The following is a 24,399-nucleotide window of genomic DNA, read 5'->3' as shown; positions in this document are numbered from 1 at the left end:
GAGCACCTGGAATTGTTGCTAAATTCTGTGAGACTTTTCTAATTTCCAAAGAGGACCAGTCTAAAGCATCTTTTATGGGACCAGTGAGACCTGACCTAAATTCCCTAGGGGAGGAAGCTACCTTATGTCACACATGAGTCTGGGGTATATGATCAACTCATTAAAGTGGGACCTAAAACAACTCTTGAAAAGGGCTCCTTAGGTGACCCCAAACATCAACACCTGGAAAGCCTTCTGAGGTAAGATGAGTGATTTGAAGGTGACTCTCCCTGTTTTGCTTCTCAAAAATTCAAACTAAAAAATAAGTTACAAATTCAGCCCTACACCTTTTATAGTCAAAGGCTGTTAGCGTATTTTCAATAATTAAATGAAATTTCTAAAAGTATGAAAAAGCAACAGTCAGCCTCCAGAACTGGCTAACCATAAAATAGGGATTTACTTGACTGCTAATCGGTTTAAACACAACTTCAGCTTTTAAACAATATTAGATAATTAGCACTTAATAATATGCAACAGAACTAGCTATCCTAAAGATTAGTAGTGGTCTATACTATGACTCATCTCTGTCAAAGCTGGGGAAAATTGTGGCAGAGACTCCAGAGAAAAAAAGAAAATTTTTCTAGATTTTATTTTTAAAACAATAAAGTAATTCATTATCTTTAATCATAAAGTTACTTTAGGACAGTTGGAGAAATATATACTTATACTATTATATCTTATTGGGAGTGGTGTTTAGTAAAATATGAGTAAAGAGACCTGTCTTAATACCTTGCTTATCGTTTGAAAAACAACATATATCATTCATAGTTGGATAAAAGTATCTAAACTTCTATGCAAAGGAATTTATAACCTGAAGATAGAAATAAAATATCTTTTTTTTGAAAGGAAACTAGGATGTCTTCAAATGCATAGTCTGAATGCATTTCAGATTCTAAATTTTTGAGATTAAAGGTTTACCAATCCACAGCCATTCATCTCAGTAACTCCACTTGCTTAAAATGAGTCATCAACCTCAAAGGCAAGGCTCCATCCATCCGGTCAGAAAGTCTGACTTCAATACAACCTTCTTACTTTCACTGGAGTCAGACATCACAATATTACAGTTTGGTAAGCAAGCACATTTGATTTACTCAGATAAGCTTTAACACATCCACCAACAGTGAATTAAATTTTGAAAATAAATAACTCACCCTTCAGATAAATCATAAACGTCAATTTTTCCTTATGACTATTGACCCATAGTAAGAAACTTCATTTTAAAAACCTTATGGTAGTGCTATGCTTATGAAAATGAATATTTGAAAAACACATTTTGCCTAGTATGCAGACAAATAAATTTTAGTTGATTTCTTGGTTTCATGGTTTATCTGGAAATTTCCCAGGAGGCCAGGTAACACTGCACAGGATGTTAGGGGATAAACTTCCACTGGGAGGGTCGTTTGAGAAAACTGGTGGCCTCCTGTGAGAACTCACTGATAGGGAATTGGGAATGGAGATAAAGCAAAGTCATGTCGGCAGGCTGTGGAATCAGGGTGTGTCACCTGTGAGCCATGAAAACAATGTCCCAAAATCGCATATGGTATTCCAGTCCCCACACCAAAAACTTTTATCAAAGTTCAACCTCATAAGTGTAGTCTATTTGGTCATAGATAAAGATACTCATATCCTTTATATTCTGACCAAAACCCAAATACATATGTAATACCATGATTACAGTAACCACATGCATACTTTAAGATTTTGACCTAGTTCGCATTTGTTAAGTGTTACACAATACAAAAGTGTACTTGCCTGAGCTACTAAAAACATTTAGGAAAAGTACTGGGTGATATAGCTGCAAGAAAGCAGGCACACGCATCCTCAGTCTCACACATTTGTGATAATATGCATATCCAGTCAGAGATCTACTAACTTTGTCCTCATTCTGCAGAGGACTATACCATTACTTCATCCCTTAATGACTATGGGAAGATATTAAAGATTCTCTTCCCTCCTCTTTCATAGCACTGGTCCCATCCAATTTCCAATAAATATTTATTTACCCATAGGGACATGGTAAGGAAGCCATTTCAATTCCCAGGTATCCTCTATAAATAATAGTAGTAAGAGGAAAGTGAAAGTGAAATTCCTGCAACCACGCAGACTATAGCCCACCAGGCTCCTCTGTCCATGGAATTCTCCAGGCAAGAATACTGGAGTGGATTGCCATGCCCTCCTCTAGGGGATCTTTCTGACCCAGGGATCAAACCCCAGTCTCCCACATTACAGGCACATTCTTTACTGTCTGAGCCGCCAGGGAAGGGCCTGATAAAATAAAATGCTCCTCTCCTGACTCCAAAGAGGCTAGATCTGAAGCTAATACCCAAAAGAACGTGTCTATTCTAGGACTTTATCTACACCCCACTGGTCCTTTTAGTATCTTAAGTTACATGTTCCAAATAGCAAAGGCGTAGCTCCTCAGGATGGAGAAAGGCTCAGAAGTTCTGATATGCAGGGACATGGTGGAAGCGCCTGACTCAGTGTATGTGAACTGTGTGTATGTGTATTTTCTTACACATGAAAATGAGTGGAGATAACCTACATCTCTTCTAGGAATGGCTGGTAAGTCAAAGTGTTGGAGATCATGGGATACCATGGATTGATACTTAAGTTTTATAGAACTATGTACTGAGGTTCAGGACAGTCTGAACAATGACTAAGAGAAAAGGAAAGTGGATGATAAAGTTGTTAGACAATTTGGCAGGTTGTCGATCTTCTAGATAAGCTACTTCCTTTGTAAAATTCATTTACTATTTTATTCAGTGCTTGAGGTATTATTAGACTTATGGATCTAACAATTAAAGAGAAAGTCCCACCCCTTTAATCTTCTTACCTGTTTAGGTTGCTCTAATATTTGAAGGTATGGGCCATCTGCTAAAAACAAAACAACAAACAGAAACCAAAAGAAACTGTGAGGCTTCTCAAATTTGGTAAAAAAAAAAAAAAAATATATATATATATATATATATGTATGTATATATATACAAAGCAAGTAAAAAAACTGAAATCATGTTTTTAAACAGAGGCTTCAAATAAATGTTTTAGCTAAAATTCCACAAGGCATATCTTCTTCTTTTGAATATTAAATTTATCCTTATTTAATAACAGTTTTACACCATTAGAGAGAACCATACCACCTAGATGTCTGTTCAGTGGTGATGGCACCTTGCACAACCCAACAAAAGGCATGACGTCTGGCAAGAATTAAGACGTCAACAACCTTCACAATCATGTCTACTAACAAAGCATTTTTAATAATGACACAAATATGAATTAAAAGCAGCAACCACTTCCTGGTCACTGTGAAATTTTCTTTTGCCATCACATCATCAGACTCTGACTTCCACTCTTCACAAGAGAATGTGCCTAATATGAAATTACAAGAGACTGAGCCAGCAACCTACATGTGTGAAACACACAGATAATGATCTCAGGCTCTCTGCTTTTCATTACACCAAGTTTTGGGTTCCCTTGTCAATACCTGAATCCACAAGTGCTGCCCTCATTCCCTAACTGGCTAGCTTGTTCCTCCTCTCTCCCACATTTAATTTGGTCCATCAGACATGGTAGATTCTTCTTATTAACTCATAGCTTTTGATGTCTGTGTACAATTTTTGAATATTGTACTTTCATATAAACTCTGTTCCAAAATAAGCGTTTTATAAAATTCTGAAAGTAAGTTAGATGAATGTATACCAACTAATAAGAACAAAGATTACTAGAAGCTTAATGATAGCCTGACTATACCTAAGTTTAGAAACTCAAAGTAAAATCAAAACCTCTGACAGTATAAATACAAATTTATTCAATAGGATAAAGTCCCTAAGCTTCCCAGCTGGTTTGTATGTCATGTCAAAAGTATAATAACCCATAGCTCCGTGATACACAAAGGCTCATGGTGTTTCTCACTTGTTTGAATGTAAATTTAAATGGTACTTAAAAAATTCTAGGAGGATGTTTCTGTGTCCATTTCAGTCTTCACTGTCTCTAGGCCAGAAGTTCAAGACTTATTATTTTAGATAAATAAATTTATGAAGAAGAGCTAAACTTTCAGTTTGAAATTAAAAATAAACCATAACTTGAGAGAGGATTTATTTTTATTTTCAGCACTATGATGAATCAGGATAAGGCAGAGAACTGTAGGAAACTAAGGTATAATTATTTCCTGTTATTATTCAAGAAGTTTACAAGGAAGTCAGTTGAAAAATAACTGAATTTGAACTGAAACATACACAAGAAAAGAAAAAAGGGTAGGGACTGACCAATGCTATATAATTTAGGTAAATTATCTTCTCTTTTCTGTCTGAAACTAGTTCCTGGATATATTCAACTATTTTTTTAAAAAAGAAACTGTTAGAACTTTAAAATTCAAAAAAATGACTAGAATTTAATTTCTAAGGAGATAAAACTGATTAGAAACATAAATATTTTCACACTGCTAAATAAGGTCTATGGAACATTTCAACAAATCTACTCATAAACATTCTCTCTAGAAAACTAAATGAACATATGAAGAAGAGAAGTCTTTAAGAAAGCAACATTTGACAACAAGGTCCTACTATATAGCACAGGGAACTACATTCAATTATCCTGTGATAAACCAAAATGGAAAAGAATATGAAAAATGTGTACATATGTATAACTGAGTCACCTTGCTGTACAGCAGAAATTAACACAACATTGTAAATCAACTATACTTCAGCAAAAAAAAAAAAAAAATGAAGCAACATTTGGATATCATGGAAAATACAGAGGAATTAGAGCACATTTATATCAGACTTCAAGTCTCTCACTTCTTAGTAACTCTTCGAAAAATACTGGAAATTTTGTTATTATTTTTGCTGTATGGTTTAATTTCTTCTAAATACATGAAATACTAAGGCTTGGTAATTCTATTTACCAAGGGACCATTTTTCTCTTTCAGGGAATACACTCAAACGTTAAATCAACTAGAAAACTAGATTTGCTATGCATATATTTGTTTTAATGCCAATTTTCTTTGGCTGCATTTCCATGCCATGAATTAACATCCTACTCTGTAGAGTCATTTAAATTACAGCATGATGTTATTGACCTAGCAGTTGTGCCATATCCCGTAGAGTTTTCAACAAGTAGCATGGTTTTAGATTTCAAGAAATACAAAAGATAAAACAGTCCATATGAAAATTACATTGGTTTATATAACCTCTCTATTCCTTTAAAATGTGAATAAAACATCCATAAATCTTGGTTTATAAAAAACTGAACTATGGCATTGCAATGCAGAGGGAATGTGTATGTGACAATAAAAAATGATGAGGTAATAACTGGAAAATACAATTTTGAGGTATAATTGTAAAAGTTTTTCTAATGTTGCCTGCATGCCAAGTTGCTTCAGTCGTGTCTGATTCTTTGCAATTCTATGAACTGTAGCCCGCCAGGCTCCTCTATTCATGGGATTAACCAGGCAAGAATGCTGGAGTGGGTTGCCATGCCTTCCTCCAGGGGATCTTCCTGACCCAGGGATCGAACCCGCACTGGCAGGCAAGTTCTTTACCACGAGTGCCACCTGGGAAGCCTTTTTCTAATGTTATGGCTAAATAATTCCTACAACATGAAACTTTGACTTCAGAATATTCACTGAGCTGGTTCTTTCGATAACCTTATTCTATCTCCATAAATTTGATGAAATAAAAAATTAGGAAATCCTTTGCATCAGGATACTGTTTGGCATCTATAAGCCATCAAATGGAAAAGTATATGTTTCCTGAGGGCAGTAACCTTTATGTTTTCAATAAAGCATCAAAACCAAGAAAAAGACTTTGATCCCCAGTCACAGAAAACACAGAAGCTACCAAGACATTTAGTTGTTCACAGGAAGCTGATCTAGAGCTTATTTTGGACAACACTTGAGGACATCTCAGCTATGATCTGTGGGGTAAAGAAAGGCCTCAGCAACACACTTAGTGAAGCTAATGAAGGTAAAGATTTAGCAGATTTATTTTTTCCCCTTGCATGAACTTCTAGAAATAATAGATATAAAAATGCAAATAAATACCTGATATAAAAAATGAACACTAAGTACAAAGTAACAACAGCAATTTTAAATGACAATGATACAAATTGCACAAAGTCTCCCATTGAGGATAAGCAAGTCCATGGTAAATAGAATAGCTGATATACTTCAGTAATTACAAAACTCTCTTTTATATACAACTTCCAAAATTTACTCACACAGCTTTTGAACATCTGTTAAGTCCCTCTGGCGATGTGAGGAATACATAAAAAGAGCTATCACAGCACGCTTACATAAAAGCAATAAGGGAGGTGGGAGGGGGGGTTCAGGATTGGGAACATGTGTACACCCATGGCAGATTCATGTTGATGTATGGCAAAACCAATACAATATCGTAAAGTAATTAGCCTCTAATTAAAATAAATAAATTTAATAATAAAAAAACAGACTGATTTTTTAAAAATCATTCATATGAGATTAAATAACTTATTGATGGGGATAATTAACAGTCATGTTGGGAGGATGGATGATTATCACGAGTTTATCCAATTGGTCAGAACATAGGGCTAGAAGTTTTTTAAAAAGATAATTTTTCTACCAAGGTGACTTTTATGACTTTTGTACTCTTTATGTTCCCAGTGTGTGGTATACTAGCTAGCACACAACAGGAACTCAAGTAAGTGTTTTGGGAATAGGTCTGAGAGTTGAGACTGCCTCATGTGTCTGGGGCAAAGAAAACAGGAGTTACAAAGACCCCAGAGATAACAAGATTGGGTGAAAGGAAAAAAAATCCCACACAGTAAAGAAGTTCCTTTTGAGCTGTGCTAGCAGATATCAGCAACAATTATCAGTCATACAATGGGTTGCTGCTGCTGCTGCTAAGTGGTTTAGCCGTGTCCGACTCCATGCGACCCCATAGACAGCAGCCTACCAGGCTCCCCCGTCCCTGGGATTCTCCAGGCAAGAACACTGGAGTGGGTTGCCATTTCCTTCTCCAACGCATGCAAGTGAAAAGTCAAAGTGAAGTCGCTCAGTCATGTCCGATTCTTAGCAACCCCATGCACCGCAGCCTACAAGGCTCCTCTGTCCATGGGATTTTCCAGCCAAGAGTATTGGAGTGGGGTGCCATTGCCTTCTCCCATACAATGGGTAACTGGGATCAAACATGTTTATGCAAATGTAGTCCAAAAAAGTATACTGAAAACTGACTTTTAAAACATAAATCACCATTTCCTTTCTAGGTAACTCACTGACTTCATAAAAGAGTGTATAAAAAAATCAAATTTTAAAAAAAGCAAAAGCAAAATGATAGGCAAGAGATGAAGAATTTTCTTACCTGTTGGCAGTGGCATCTCCGGTTGAAATAATTCTGGACTAAACATTGTATGATTCAGAGGATCTAGATGAAACATCTACAAAAAGGAAAATTTTAATATTTCAATCATTACTTTTCCAACACTGTATTAAAAACTTGAAAAACCTAAAACTTAATTATAGGAACAAAAACTAAAAACAAAAACCTGAAAACATTTTAAAGCAGAATTTTAAAAATATGCTCAGGAAACCTAACTAAGTTCTCGTGTGTGTATAGAACTTTACATGGGGTTGGGCTATGGTTGTGTGACAAAGGGATTTCAGAAGAACAACCCAGGTGTACAGTCCACAGAGATAAGGACTTAGTGTAGTTTGCTTACTGGCATATCTGCAGGGTCCAGTGTATATTTATCAGAGTAGGTACTTAAATATTTGTTGAATAAATGATTTAAAGCTCTTAGAAATATAAACATGAGACTATAATCCTAGAAATCTGTATTTCTTTTATAATGGTAAATAAACTCCTCCTCTAGCATCCAATTGCAAATCCCGAAAGATTCAGACAGTGAGAGCCCTGGAACAATTTATAGAAAAACTCAAAATATAACTTAGTCCAAAAAGCAGATTAACTGAGCACTGAGCTCCCTCATCTTTTTTTTTTTCCATCTTTATTTACCTAGCATAATGAAAATACCTGGAATTTAGTGGGTTTGATATGCTGAATAACAGCTCCCCCAAAGACACCCACATCCCAACCCCTAGAACCTGGAATGCTGTCTCCTATAGCAAAAGGGATTTTACAAATGAACACAGAGATGGGGAGATTAGTCTGAATTATCCAGGCCAGGCCTGATAGAGGGATGCAGGAGACCAAAGTGAATGGTAGGAGACATACCAATGGAAATAGGAGGCTAAAGTGATGGAAGGGGTTGGGTCACAGGCCAAAAAAGGCAAGCAGCCTCTAGATGTTCAAAAATGTATGGAAAACTTTCAGAAGGAATACAACTCTGCCAAACCTTGATTATGGACTTCTGACCTCCAGACTGTAAGAGAATTAATTTGTGTTTTTTAAGTTGCTAAATTTGTGGCAATTGGTTACAGGAGCACCAGAAAACCAATACAGTGGGTAAACAACATATTGTGATTGAATTATAATCTATCTTGAAATGTTACTAAAAATGACTTATCCCAAGAGTAACATTTCCTTCCTACTTAGTTCATTCAGGATTTAAAATTTGTATTTCTGAGTTTCGTATTTATTTCAGTCTAAATAAGTCATCTATGAAATGTCTATGGACAGCACAGAAATCAAACACACTTCAGTTTTTATAATACACTAGTTAGTAAATGTGCTGGATCAGGCATTAAAAATAAACAGCAATATTTTACTCCTTTTCTTTACTAGTATATTATTGGACATTCATGTATACCTAAGAATCTATCAATAGTATGTCTAGTTAAAATCAAGACTAAGAAACACAGTGTTTAAACAAAGAACGCTTCAGATCCAGTTGTGAGGTATGCAAATTTTCAATTGAGGAACAATAAATGTGTCTCACATCCACGCTCAGGAGTAAAGTTCATCTACACTATTCACTCTTTGCTGAAAGGGAAATAAAGGAATGAAAAAAACGTGTTGTTATAAAAATGGGCCTCATCTTATAGAGAGAATTTACCAGTCTCAGAGCAGAAAAGATGATCTAACAGAACAAAAAACTTTCCTGTGGTCCTGCAGACTGGTTAAAGACTGATCTCAGGAGAGACTCAGCCCCACTTGAGACAAGAAGAGCAAAGCAGGGGCCTGTGCTGCAGCTTACGCGTGCATTAGGTCAGGGGTGGAGTAAACCCCAGAACACATTAAAATACTAAGGATCTCACTGAAGACATGCAAACTTCAAGAAATATAAATTATTAATCTTGAGACAAGGGGGAAAAAACTCAAACTTCAAGGACCTCTCTCTTTAAATATGGAAATATCAGAACATGTCCCCACCGCTGGTGCTGACAAAAATGCCCACAAAGAAAAGCTTTCGAAACCACGATTTTCAGCAGGTTTTACTCTTGTATGGCATAAAGGACCATCTCTTGCTGATAGGATTTCCTGTGCAGAGACAGGAAAGCATGGTTTAAAACCAAGCCAACCAACCCTAATGCTGGTGAGCGTTTGCCTTTGTTAGAGACAGCATATTAAAAGTGAAAGGTAAAGCACAGGTTTTTGATAATATGAGTAGCCAAATGTTTGTCATGCTGTAATCAGAGAAAATGCTGCTCGATTTATCTGTATCATTTGTACCATAAAATTCAAAAGCAGCATCTTAATATGAAAAGCAATGCATACTCATTCTTTCTAAATCAATGAGAATATTATGAAGAGTAATGAATGTGACATAAGTATTTTATTTAAAGAAGTAATACTAGATCCCTCAAAAAACATTGCACTTTTGGCTTTCTGGTTCTTTGCATGCATAATTTTGGGAAATACATTTTTTTTATGTGGCTAAAGTGTGAGATGATTATGAAATTTGGACCAGATGTCCTGGCACCCACTGCTCCCTCTCTTTGCCTAGCCTAGCAAACTACACATTTCAAATATCAGCTGACACAGACTGCCTTTGGAACGTCTGCATAACCACGCCCCTCTTCCCTCCCGACATCTGTGTCCCGTTGCACACAGACCACTACTCCAGTGTTCAACACCACAGGGAAACCACTCATGTCTCTGTCCCTCCCACTAGAAGAATGGCAGCTTCCTGAAATGTGTCACATTTTTGTACCCTTCCTTAGCAATGTGCTGGTACATAGTGATGTCTCAATAAATAGATCATGAGTGAATAAATGTCACTATTCTAAATACTCTTAATACTGCCATTGCAATTACCCTAGAGTCTGAAAATTGCTTCCAAATGGTTCATTACATATATACACACACATACACATACATACTATACATAAATTTCTTTCTCTGTGTGTGTACACACACATATATGTATAGAGCAACCAACAAAGATTTGCTGGACTATTCAACATTTCTATAGGCTTGAAACTAACATTTTTCAAGTATGACATTAGGACACTAGTATCCCTTTATAATCGCTGATATAATTATAATGAACAGTTCCATGTCCCCAAAGCACATTCATTGCCCATTTAAGTCTTTCAAACACCTCTGTACGTGAGCATGAGGTGGGGTGGGGGTGGCGGTGTTAAGCGATTCCTCAAGTTTTAATAGCAGTCAGCACTTAGTTAAGATCTTTGAATTCTAACTCCTTTTCACTATACCAATCTGCCTCCTCATTAGATGAGTTTTTAAATAAATACTTTGGCCTCCCCCCAAAATGACATGTTCAAGTCCTAACTCCTAAAATACCTGTGAATGTGACCTTACTTAAAAAACAGGGTCTTTGCAGAGGTGATCAAGTTGAGATGAGGTCATCCTGAAGAATGGGCCCTCAATCCACTGCCTGGTACTTTTATAAGAGAAAAGAGCGGGGAGGGGAGATTTGGGTATGGAGATACAGAGGAGACAAAGAGAAGAAGGAATGTGCTGGAGAGGAGTAGCTACAAGCCAAGGAATGCCAAGGACTTCCAATAACCACCAGAAGCTAGAAGAGGAGCACAGGTTCTCCTTCAGAACTCCCAGAAGTAACCAATCTTGTTGTCATCTTGCTTTTGAATTGCTTGCCTCCGGAACTGAGAGGGAATATTTATCTGTTGTTTTAAGTCACCCAGTTTGTGGCAATTTGTTACAGCAGCCCCAACAAACTAACATAATAGCTATCATTTGACCAGCAGCATGTATAACTTTTATGCTACAAGAGTGTGGCAGCAGGGATACTGCTGTCTTACATGGCATGTCCTCTAAGACCTTACGTAAATGCTCTAAGACCTTACGTAAATGGACAAGAAAAACAATTTAAAAGAAATTTTTACCTCTTTTAAGAGTTTTCCCGATAGTTACTGTTGTTTATACTGTTGTTGTAAAAATTATTAGCACGATTATTATACTACTTACTTGTTCATGCCCTCCCAAATATGGGTCGTCTTCTGCCATTCTGGAGCTGTGCATGAAAAGAATACAAAACCGAACTGTTAAGACTGGAATAAACCTTAACAATTCCACTATGAAGGAGTAAACTGTATTATTTCAGTAAGACCAACTATAACCTCTCCCCTTTTTTTTTAAAGATCTTAGGAGGAAATACTGTGTAGTTCCTCTTGGGAATCTAAGTCTAAAAGTAGAAAGATTGCATAATCAAGGAATTACCACTTACGCATAACGTACAACCCCTATGTCAACCTCACAACAGTGTCCTGGAATTTGGTACAGCTAGCCTTCATCCTTGGTACAGAAATCATGCCATTAGATTTCTTAGAGGCCATTTCTTTTTGTTACCATCCAGACTTCAAAGATGCACTGAGCTCTTTGTGCAGGTTATTTTCCAGCCCTTCATGAATTCTGTCATGGTCCTGGAACTATCTCCCCACTTTCTACATGCCACTTGAGTTGAGAAACTCAGAGGGAGTCGCTGGGCTGTGGGGGGCCGGTCAGTGTTCTGTGCAGCACGAGGGGAGGACAGCCGCAGTGTGCAGTGCTCCGTCCTCTAGAGCTCTCTGCTGTGTCAGGCCACTTCCTCTCACTGTCAGAGCAGCACAGAAACATTGATACTAAATGTGCAATCAAAAGGCATGAACATAAGAGCCTTTATTATCAAGGCTAGAGTCTCAGATTTACTCAACCCACCCAGATGTCAATACATCAAAGGCCCTAGCAGTCTTCTATTACCCAAAGGCCCTGACAAAAATGAAGAGCCACATGACCAGATAAAAAGTGTTTAAAATCACACATCATTTTGGATTTCCGTAAGAAGTACTCATCATTATTTTAAATATGTATAGGTTAACTTTAGTTAACTGTAGTTAAATTTACTTAGATCAAATTTTAGACATATTCCCTGAAAATATTAGAAGATTTAAAAACACACAGTTGAAAGTAAGTATTAATTTGAGGCTAATTTTTCTCTTTTTCTTCATGAAGTCTATAAAGACTCAAGGGCACTTGAGATGGGGGCTGCCCTAAAGCTGTCTACAGCCCACCAGAATCTGTCCTCTCCTTTCCCACAGTAATAGACTTGTAGCTGGAAACAACTCGGTCAGAGTACACCCCATATGCCTGTGGAGTTAGGGACGGTCATCTGAAGAAACGCCTGCCGGTGGCGTGTCAGAACTATTTACTTCGTGCCATTTCTGGGTCTGGGCTTAAAGCTCTTGACATCCTTGCTCCATGTTTTTGTTTCTTCTCTTTCCCACTGGATAGAATCTAGATATGGAGACGATCTGGCTTCTACCACCTACATAATGATGAACGGCAGCTGAATGATGGTGATGTGAGAAAAGAAATCAGCTCCCCTGTTGCTTAACCCAGTGTACTGTCGGGTCTCTTTGTTAAAATGGTTTAGCCCTCACTCTAATGAATATAGCATTCAACGATCCAAAATACCCCAAAAAGGACTCCAATCTCCAATGAGATCCTCTCCTACAACAGCACTCTGTGACTGGGCAGGGGTCGGGGAGGCATTGGAGGGTTCCTTGTGGGATGCAGAACACGCCCAACTTCAACAAAGGGGAAAGAGCAGCTCTGAGTTCTACATGGCAAGAACTCCTACAGATTTGCAGGAAAAATATTCGTTGAAAACAAGAAACTAACAAATTACAAACAGCTGTAGTTGATTGAGGCCAGCTAAAAGGAGGAAAATTGACCTGAAACAGTGAAGAATTAAGTCATTTGAAATTCAAGAGTTTTGCCACTGCTGGGTGTGTGACTTTGGATATATAACTAACCTACAGTGTCCTATGTTCCCTTATCTGCAATATGAGAGATTTTGATGGGGGATGGACCTTTGAAAGAAATAGAATTCTGCTTGGAATATGTTAGCTAACAAATGCTTATTCAAAGAACAAATCACCTACATCAGAACTCTTTTAGTAAGTGCGGATTTTTAATATGGACTTCCATATATATCCAAATTAAAGATTCGTTAGCATGATTTTCAGTTACATAAAGAATACTAGGGACTTTCCTGGTGGTCCAGCGGTTAAGATTTCATGCTCCAGTGTAGGGGCCCAAGTTCAATCCCTCATCAGGGAAATAAATCCCACATACCACAACTAAAAGCTCCCTCATGTCACAACTAAAGATGCTGCAGCCAAGACCCAGAGCAACCAAGTGTGTGAAAGTCACTCAGTCGTGTCCGAGTCTTTGCAACCCCATGGACCACACAGTCCATGGAATTCTCCAGGCCAGAATACTGGAGTGGGTATACATTCCCTTCTCCAGGGGATCTTCCCAACCCAGGGATCACACCCAGGTCTCTCGCATTGCAAGCGGATTCTTTACCAGCTGAGCCACAAGGGAAGCCCAGCGCAACCAAGAGTTTCAATAAATAAATGTTAAAAAGAAGTAAATAAATATTAAAAAGAAAAGAATGATAGCAAATAGTCTTACACTGAAACACAGGGCTAACACCGGTTACAACATTCCATGTGAAAAATTCTTATTCTCAGAACACCATAGCTTCCAAGAAAAATATTAAGACCATTTTTTTTTTTTTTTTTTTTTTTTGCCTTTAATGTGGTCTCATCACCTGAATCCTCTAATCTTAGCCCACAGTCTTCAAAAGCAAAAGGAGGCTGCTGGTTTGTTAAACTGACAAAACCTGTTCAGAATCTCAATTACACTGATTTTACATATATATTTAAACCTGTGGACGGTTTCCTGACCTTTGATTTAATGTAAGGTGGGCCTGACCCTAATTCTAAACATGCAACTAAATCTACTTGATTAGAAATGATGCAGGGTTATTATCATGATCACCACCGTAGTGAAAATCGCAAAGATCTCTAAATCAAATCACTGGAAAAAACACCCAAATACATCGAGTCCTCCCTCCAATATCCTCCCTATGATTTATGTATGAACATGTACCAAAAGATCATAGTTTTAAAAGCCCAAAAGCAGCCCAAGAGATATGGATGATGGTTAAAATCTGAACTTGGCCTTTGTAAGACAGTTCCCTGTAAAGAGCTGAGGTAACAGTACCCTGGGAGTGATGTCAATGTTAATTCAAGATTTAAAAATAAAATGTCAAATGAAACCAAGAATTATTTGGAAAGGATGAATCACTGAGTAATATTTGCATTAATTGTAAGAGCAGGTTTTATTTCAAAATTCTGAAATACCAACTAAGCCTTTGGAACTGAAGGATTAGGAAAGACCAGGGAAAGTCCCTACTTCCTTCCTGCTCCCCCAGCCCTTTCTCTCACTTTCCCTTTGCACACAGTTCTGTGCTTTTGAGGACAGACTCTGAAACAGAAAGGGAGACACTGAACTGACTGTGAGAAGATGGGGCTAAACTCTGCATCTCTCTCCCTCAACAGCGAGCTTTCAGGAACATTTTCACACCATGGAAAGGGAAATAGAAAATGTAGCTAGTTAGCAATAAATAAAATATCTCCCCCAGTGAACTGCTTGTATTTCTCACATGAGAGGCTAATGTTACAACGGGCTAAGCTCTGAATATGTGGTGAGTTCTGTATGAAAGGCCTAATGGATTATTTTCTGCACCTCTCTGACAATTCCACCACCGATATCAGAGGCTAGCGCAAGGAGTTCTTAGTGAGGGCTACAAAACCAAGGTTACAGGGTTGGATCATTAAGGGTAGAGTTGGTGGCACGCCATTCCTTGTAACCAGGGGGATTTTCCAGCATCAGATATATTCACACTCCTTGACCAGAGCCCACTGTAAGAAAATACATTCTATTTGATTAATTAAAAATTCATGACAATTTTTCACATCCATTAAAATGACTTCACAATCTGCAGTTTGAAAAACAGAATCTTAGATGCCATTCAGAAGATGTGGATGGGAATCAGAGATAGAAAGTGACTCCACTTTCAAATTTATTTTCAGTCATAATGGACACCATTGAGATGTAATTTTAATACCTCATCTTGGATGAAATTACAAGAAAAGGAGTGACTTTTCATCATCTCTCTGTTGGATGATTAATAAAAAGAAAGAATACACTGGAACTTCTTTTCATGGAAGGATTTTTTGGAGGAAACATGCTGCAAGATATATATACTACATATGTGAAATATTATATATGTACTACATATAATGTGAAATATTCAAATAAGAGTGTCTATTCACACCACAAACCTGTATGCAGGTCAAGAAGCAACAATTAGAACCTTACATGGAACAGCTGCCTGGTTCAAAATTGGGAAAGGAGTACGAAAAGGCTGTATACTGTCACCTGGTTCATTTAACTTATATGCAGCGTACACTATGCAAAATACCAGGCTGGATGAAGCACAAGCTGTAATTAAGATTGCAGGAAGAAATACCAACAACCTCACATATGCAGATAATACCACTCTAATGGCAGAAAGTGAGGAACTAAAGAGCCTCTTAATAAGGGTGAAACAGGACAGTGAAAAAGCTGGCTTCAAACTCAACATTATAAAAACTAAGATCATGGCATCCGGTCCCATCAATTCATCGCAAATAGAAGGGGAAAAAGTAGATGCAGTGACAGATTTTCTTTTCTTGGGCTCAAAACTCACTGTGGACTGTGACTGCAGCCATGGAGTTAGAAGACGCTTGCTTCTTGGAAGAAAAGCTATGACAAACCTAGACAGTGTATGAAAAAACAAAGATATCACTTCGTCAACAAAGGTCCATATGGTCAAAGCTATGGTTTTTCCAGTAGTCATGTACGGATGTTGACTATTGGACCATAAAAAAGGCTAAGCACCGAAGAATTAATTAATGCTTTCGAATTGTGGTGCTGGAGAAGACTCTTGAGAGTTCTTTGGACTGCAAGGAGATCAAACTAGTCCATCCTAAAGGAAATCAGGGCTTCCCTGAATATTCATTGGAAGGACTGCTGCTGAAGCTCCAATAATTTGGCCAGCTGATACAAAGACCCAACTCACTGAAAAAGACCCTGATGCAGGGGAAAACTGAAGGCAAAGGAGAAGAGGGCAGCAGAGGATGAGGTGCTTAGACAGCATCACCCACTGGGGGCTGCAGTCCAGAGTCCGACACGACTTAGCGACTGAACAACAACATTCACTCTCCAATTCCACTTCCAGAAATGTGTACTAAAGAATTACACGGGCAAGTGTGAAAAAAAAATTACAAGACTATGAAGTGAAGTGAAAGTGAAAGTCACTCAGTCATGTCTGACTGTTTGCGATCCCGTGGACTGTACAGCCCATGGAATTCTCCAGGCCAGAATACTGGAGGGGGTTGCCATTCCCCTCTCCAGGGGATCTTCCCAACTCAGGGATTGAACTCAGGTCTCCCACATTGCAGGCAGGTTTTTTACCATCTGAGCTGCAGCAAAAAACTCTAAACAATTTAAATGTCCTTTGATAGGAGATATTAATTATAATTATGCTACATTCATCCAGTTACACGTTACATAATTGCTAAAATGATAATTCAGACCCATACGTACCAATATAGAGACTTTTACTCCTTAAGTATAAATTTGTTTTAATTTTCTAACTTAATTATGTAATTGGAAATACATATTTTAATAGCAAAAAAAGGAAAATAAAACCCTGTCCTGAATTTAAAGTTTAACTCTGACATCTTTAACAATTAATGATTACACTGAATAAAACACAAAACATGAATGAATCAAAAACTTCTAAGTACTACTGGACTCTTCTTCATAATAAATAGAAAAAAATTAACTTTAAAGGGGCTATTTATTTATATCTTCTGACCATATATTGATAGCAAAGATGAAAGTTAGTGGTGAGTTTACTTTTCTCAGAATAGCTGATTTTTTGAGTTTTTGAAAAATAATGAATATTTGTGTCCTACCACATTTAGATTTGTATAAACTCATTTTCTGTTTTTCCACTCCTCCATTTCATTTTCAGCTCCCTACTGTTTGAATTAGGTGCAATGGGATCAATTAACATGTAGAATAGCTACCTAGTAAGTACAACTTCCTGCTGCTGCTGCTAAGTCGCTTCAGTCGTGTCCGACTCTGTGCGACCCCAGAGACGGCAGCCCACCAGGCTTCCCTGTCCCTGGGATTCTCCAGGCAAGAACACTGGAGTGGGTTGCCATTTCCTTCTCCAATGCATGAAAGTGAAAAGTGAAAGTGAAGTCACTCAGTCGTGTTCGACTCTAGCGACCCCATGGACTGCAGCCCACCAGGCTCCTCCGTCCACGGGATTTTCCAGGCAAAAGTACTGGAGTGGGGTGCCATTGCCTTCTCCGCCTAGTAAGTACAAATGAAATTAAAAGACGCTTGCTCCTTGGGAGAAAAGCTATGACAAAATTAGACAGCATATTAAAAGGCAGAGACATTACTTTGCCAACAAAGGTCCACCTAGTCAAAGCTATGGTTTTTCCAGTGGTTATGTATGGATGTGAGGGCTGAACCATAAAGAAAGCTGAGCACTGAAGAACTGATGCTTCTGAACTGTGGTGTTGGAGAACTTGGAGTGCAAGGAGATCCAACCAGTCAATCCTAAAGGAAATCAGTCCTGAATATTCATTGGAAGGACTGATGCTGAAGCTGAAGCTCCAATACTTTGGCCACCTGATGTGAAGAACTGACTCATTTGGAAAGACCCTAATGCTGGGAAAGATTGAAGGCAGGAGGATAAGGGGATGACAGAGGATAAAATGGTTGGATGGCATCACCGACTCAATGGGCATGAGTTTGAGTAAGCTCTGGGAGTTGGTGATGGACAGGGAAGCCTGGCGTGCTGCAGTCCATGGGGTTGCAGAGTCGGACATGACTGAGTGACTGAACTGAACTGACATTTTCAGAAAATATAAACTCATTTTCTACGTTTTTCCACTCCTCCATTTCATTTTCAGCTCCCTACTGTTTGAGGTAGATGCAATGTGACCAATTAATATGCAGAATAGCTACCCAGTAAGTACAAATGCATTATGCTTGGAGCTGGTATAAGATAAGGTCCTTGTTCACAACAGAATGCCAATCTGACACAACATTCAACTATTACTGCATGCAAAGCTTCCTAGTGCAGTTAGTGACACATAGCAAATGCTAGCCATTTTATGTAGCACAGTAAACAATATGTTTATAAAAAATGATGGGAGTAACAGGCAGTACAAGTTTTAGGCACTCTGAGAAGAAACAAGTGTTTTCATTTTTTTCCCATTCTACATTTATGGATATACTGCCACATTCCCTCCCGATCTGTATCACTGCTGAAAAAAATGTTTGCATTTTGCCTGCAGGGACATTTGGCAATAGCTGTAGACGTTTTCATCTGTGACAACTGGCAGGTGGTCCTATTGGTATCTAGTGAGTAGATATTAGAAATGCTGCTGAACATCTTCTAATGCACAGGACAGCCCCTCACAATAAAGAAATATCCAACCCCAAACGTCAACAGTGCCAAGGATGAGAAACCCAGGTGCATGGCATTGTGTCACGACAGTGCTGCTTCACAGGAAGAAAGAACTAAACTTTACTGAGTACCTGCCATGAGTAAGGAATGAGAGCTAGTGCTTCACATATATCACGTAACTCTCAAAATAATTCTGAGAAATACTATCCCAGATGAGAATACTGAGGTGTGTAGATGGACGGCATCCCCTTAGATGGACAGAGTAATGTCAGCTAATCTGACTCCACTATGATTCAATCACTTTCTAAGCCGCAGAAGTGATTCTCCTCCTGGGCTCACAACTTGAATACAGCATCTTAGCTCCAGGTCTCCTGCATGTTCAGGCTGGAGGCAGTCTACCCTTAGTATAGCCTGAAAACTGGAACAGGATTGTGACAATACACAGTACTTGAGAGTTCTTCCGAGACAATTAAAAGTAAAGGTAAAAATACCAGACGTTAATGCAAATGGTATTTGTCTTTTGCTTTGTTTTGCTTTAAACATCTCCTTTGATCAAGTTCAAAGGCTAGGAGGAGAATAAAGAGATTCTCTCTGAAACATGCCCATAGAAAACACCATTCTCACTAATGGTATGATGAAAGTATAAAATTAAGGTATATTGAAAGGCTCCTTCCATGCTTCCTCCCTACATTAATTTAGTCATTCATTAAAAAAAACATTTAGGCCTACTATGCGTCAGTTGCCAAAAACACCAAAGTACCTAAGAACGATGCGGTGCTTGTACTCACAGAGCTGACAGTTGTGGCAGATTGAAAGCAACGACCAAAAATTCTTTGCAACTCCACTTGACAAAAGGAAAAATCTATTTCTCCATCCTCTGAATCTTGGTAGGCCTCTTACTTACTCTGACCGAGTAGACAGAAGTGTGAACTGTAAATGCAGACTTCAAGGCCTGGCAATGACCATTCTGCTCTCTTTAAACACAGCTGCCCTGTGAGTAAGCCTGGGCCTCCCACTGGGGACGCGAGACCACACAGGGAGCAGTGAGGGGGCATACAGGCTGAGGACCCCGGACCACACAGCACCAGCGACGCAGCCACAAGTTTTCAGAGATCCGCAGATGACCTGGACAGCCTCACTAATTGAGACAAATAACAAATGCTCCTATCTTAGCTTTGTGGTAATTTTTTGTTTTTATGCAGCAAAGGCTAACTAATGCAACAGTTTAGTAAGTCAGAAGGCAGGCAAAAGCAATGCAACATAAGTGTCACGGGAAATGGAGGGCATGTGGGGCATAGGTTAGGTAGATTATCTTGGTAATTTGGTAGTTACACTTTGTTAGGGTCTTAGACCACCCCCTTTGTACTCATTTTACTTGTTGGCCTATTCAGTTTCCAAGTGAACAAAAGGAACAAGGACAATAGGCAAAACCAGCAGAGTCTAAACAGAAATAAAATTAGTACTGTTGAAACCTTCAGAATATAAATATTAATAAACTGCTGCTAGCTTTAAGCAGATACCATTATGTGCCAAGTCATGTCAGTTGTGTCTGACTCTTTGCAACCCCATGGCATGTAGCACACCAGGCTCCTGTGTTCATGGGATTCTCCAGGCAAGAACACTGGAGTGGGTTGCCATGCCCTCCTCCAGGGGATCTTCCCGAAATAGGGACTGAACCCATTATAAAACAAATTAATAATGTTTTTAATCCTTTTAACTCTCTACTTCTTGTTATTTAGTTGCTAAGTCATGTCTGACTCTATTGCAACCCCATGGACTGTAGCCCACCAGGCTCCTCTGTGCATGGGATTTTCAGGCAAGAATGAATACTGGAGTGGGTTCCCATTTCCTTCTCCAGGGGATTTTTCCGACCCAGGGATCAAATCCACATCCTCTGCATTGTCAAGTGGATTCTTTATTGCTCAGCCGCGGCGGCTGCTGCTGCTGCTGCTGCTGCTGCTAAGTCGCTTCAGTCGTGTCTGACTCTGTGCGACCCCATAGAGGGCAGCCCACCAGGCTCCCCTGTCCCTGGGATTCTCCAGGCAAGAACACTGGAGTGGGTTGCCATTTCCTTCTCCAATGCATGAAAGTGAAAAGTGAAAGTGAAGTCGCTCAGTCGTGTTCGTCTCTTAGTGACCCCATAGACTGCAGCCTACCAGGCTCCTCCTCCGTCCATGGGATTTTCCAGGCAAGAGTACTGGAGTGGGTTGCCACTGCCTTCTCCAAACTCTCTACTACCTAACACCAAATTTGTCATTCCTAGGGTAATGAGCCCCTTTGCTTGACTTTCCAGTTTTTGCCAATATATCATTCTCTCATGCACTCAGGGGCAAAAATCAGTCAACTTTTTCTCCTTTTCCCTCTGCCTATCTCACACATATCCAGTCAATAATCAATTTCTGTTGATTTTTTTTCTATATTATTTCCTGTATCTGCCCCTCCTTCCCACATTCCTTTCACTGTTACATTCCAGTTAAACTTTCACCACCTCACCTCTGAGTGACAATGATAGCCTCCATTATTCTCCTTTATTGTGGTGTTTTTTTCTTCCTTAAGCATCTTTCACATTATTGCCTTATTTCTTAAAAGACAAAGTCGAAAGTACTCAGCCATTCACCATATCACACTATAAGCATCACCTTAACAGATTCTTAATGCTTAAGAGGTAATGCTTATCATATAATATGCTGAGTGGTTGAGGGTTTTCACTACATCCCTACCAAAACCTTCTATGAGAGGCAGACTGATCATTCAAAAATGCCTTGCTGGATTTGTACTCCTATAGTTAATTCATGTTGATGTATGACAGAAATCAAAGCAATATTGTAAAGCAACCATCAATCAATTAAAAATAAGTAAATATATTTTTTTAATGCCTTGTTGGGTGTCTCTGGTGGCTCAGTGGTAAAGAATCACCTTCCAATGCTGGCGATACGGGTTCGATCCCTGGTCAGGAAGATCCCACAAGCCGTGGCATAACCAAGCCCGTGCGCCACTATGGAGCCTGTGCTCTAGAGCCTAGGAGCCACAACTCAACTACTGAAGTCCATGTGCCCTAGAGCCCTTGCTCCACAAGAGAGACCACTGCAACGAGAAGCCCACGCACAGCATTGAAGAGTCACCCCCAGCTCTTCAACTAGAGAAAAGCCCGCACTGCAACGAAGCCCTAGCACAGCCAAAAAATTACAAAAAAAATTTTTAAACGCCTTACTCATTTTTATCTTGTGTTATTCGTTCACAGGATGCCCTGCATCCTACTTTAGGAAAATACCTCCTTTCCTACTTAAATATTACCCACTTCTCAAGCTTCTACTCAAATACAAGCTTTGCCAAGAAACCCTGTATTTCCCCTGTAACCTATAGCTCTACAAGGGCACATTTAAGGGCTATAATACTTCTGTGTATTGATTACTTCACACTTGTAACATACTATTCTACTCTTTATCTTTTTTTTTTTTTTATAGATACCTAAAATAGATATGGGCTTCCCTGGTGACTCAGTGGTAAAAGAATCCACCTGTCAATGCAGGAGATGCAGGTTTGATCCCTAGGTTGAAAAGATCCCCTGGAGAAGGAAATGGCAACCCACTCCAGTATTTTTGCCTGGGAAATCCCATGGACAGAGGAGCCTGGCAGGCTATAGTCCAAGGGGTTGCAAGACTCGAACATGCCTTAGTGACTAAACAACAACAACAAAAATAGATAAGAGTTCTGCTTATTTGTATTGCCAAATTAGTAAATAAATATTTTAAAAAATAAATTTTGCATTAATGGAAATAAACAGTGCAATTTCAGATTTGTCCAAATGTGAACTTTTGGTTCCAGTCATGACAGAGAAACAATTACTAAACTTTCCCCCGTTGCCATAATCAAATGTAAAAGCTACACAAAATACCCAAAGCAATAATTTAAGTCACTGGACAAGAGACAGTATAAGACAATATACTGTTAGAGAATGGAAACACTTGAGGTGTGCTCCAAATTCATGTTTTGACTGAGGGTGTGTTCCAAACTATGACATAAGGAAATAGAGCCCCAACAGAGAGCAGCAATCTCACTGGGAAGAGTTTCAGAAAGGAGAGAGATACACAGAGAAAGAGGCTCATAAATCTGCATAGGAGTCACTTCCGGCCATTGGCCAAATACTCAACTGTGCTAGTGCAGGACAAGATTCTGCAAAGTCTACTAGAAAACAGCTGCTGGAGATCCACATCCAGACAAGGGGGAACGAGAATAAGCTGAACTGAGATTCCAGAAGTTCCTGGGACTTCTGAGAGACTCCGAAGCTCCAATCATCTAGGGTGAAGAGATATCATTTAACCATCTTAACATTCAGCTGTGACCTCATAAGACCATGCAATGAGAGTAAGGGACATACCCTAGAATAAGGGTTACTCTCAACCCATCTTAATAAAACCCAGTGATCCATGAGCAAATTTATTGCCTGTTACAACAAAATTCAACAACCTTTAAATGAAAACAAAGATCCATACTCTCTACAATGTGGTGTTCACAATGTACAACAAAAAATGACAAAATATGCAAAGAAGTAGGAAAATATGACTCAGAAGAAAAAATGACACAAATGATGAAATTAGCAGCCAATGCCTTTAAAACTGCCAATAGCAGTATGTTCAAGAATGTAAAGGGAAACATGGATACAGTGGATAAACAGGAGACCTTGGCATAGAAATTAAAACTATTAAAACAGAAAAACAATCAATAAAATCCTAAACTGAAATTTCACTAAGTGGAATTAGAATACTGAGCAATGTAGAAGGAAGAATCAATAAACTTGAATAATGGTCAATAAAAAACTAGTCAAAGTGACGCACAGAGAAAAGAGGCAGAAAAAAACACTTTCAGTGACTTATGAGACAACATACATGTGTAATATATGTGTAATTTAGAGTTCCAAAATGAGAAAAAAGAGAGAAAAAATATTTGAATAATGGTGGAGAGCTTTGCAAACTTGATTTAAAAAAAATGAATCCACAATTCAAGAATCTCAAAAAACCCCATGTTGGATAAAAACAAAACCATGGTCAGTCATATTACAGCCAAACTGTTAACAACTAATGATACAAAAAATCCTAAAAGTATATAGGGACAAGAGGGAACAATGGTAAGTATGACAGCTGACTTCTCGTCAGAAACAATGATGAAAGTGCTGAAAGGAAAAAACCAAATCAGTGCAAAATTCTATATTCAGCAAAAATATCCTTTAAAAATAAAAAGTGAAATTGACATTTTTCAAATAAACAAGAGCTGAGAAAATGTGTCGTCAGCAGGTCTGCTAAAAGATATGTTAAAGAAAGTTCTTCGTGCTGAAGGGAAATGGTACCAGATGGAAACCTGGACCTACATGAAAGAATAAAAAACATCAGAGGTGCATAATAGGTGGGTAAGGATAAGACTTTTTTCTTGTTTGTTATTCAAAAGAAACACTACATTTTGGGGTTTATAAGCTTTGCAGAAGTAAACAGCATAACAACACAGAAGGGAAGAAGACAAATGGAAGTAAACAACTATCAAATTCTTACGTTACATGTGACATGTTATAGTATTAATTCATGGTAGACTCAAGAATGCATATTATAATCCTGAAAGCAACCACTTGAAAAATAGCCAATGAAG

The 24,399-nt window shown here is 38.5% G+C and overlaps 1 protein-coding gene across 3 annotated transcripts in view; it reads right to left on the bottom strand.

Annotated features, from left to right (window-relative positions):
- The window catches only part of NFKB1 (nuclear factor kappa B subunit 1), a 121,886-nt gene that overhangs the window by 85,072 nt on the left and 12,415 nt on the right, over positions 1 to 24,399 (bottom strand). The window contains exons 1-4 of one of the 3 annotated variants that reach the window (XM_055587818.1): positions 12,846 to 13,858; positions 11,361 to 11,406; positions 7,371 to 7,446; positions 2,873 to 2,913 (exon numbers count right to left, since the gene is read on the bottom strand). In XM_055587818.1, coding sequence (XP_055443793.1) covers positions 2,873 to 2,913; positions 7,371 to 7,446; positions 11,361 to 11,399 — 156 coding nt within the window. In that variant the 5' untranslated portion in view covers positions 11,400 to 11,406; positions 12,846 to 13,858. Of the gene's footprint in view, positions 1 to 2,872; positions 2,914 to 7,370; positions 7,447 to 11,360; positions 11,407 to 12,845; positions 13,859 to 24,399 lie in introns of those variants that run through there. The other 2 variants (XM_055587817.1, XM_055587819.1) reach the window with 2 other exon arrangements.

Source organism: Bubalus kerabau, chromosome 7, assembly GCF_029407905.1.
Source record: "Bubalus kerabau isolate K-KA32 ecotype Philippines breed swamp buffalo chromosome 7, PCC_UOA_SB_1v2, whole genome shotgun sequence".
Classification (NCBI taxonomy): domain Eukaryota; kingdom Metazoa; phylum Chordata; class Mammalia; order Artiodactyla; family Bovidae; genus Bubalus; species Bubalus kerabau.
This window is presented reverse-complemented; position numbering and strand designations above follow the sequence as displayed.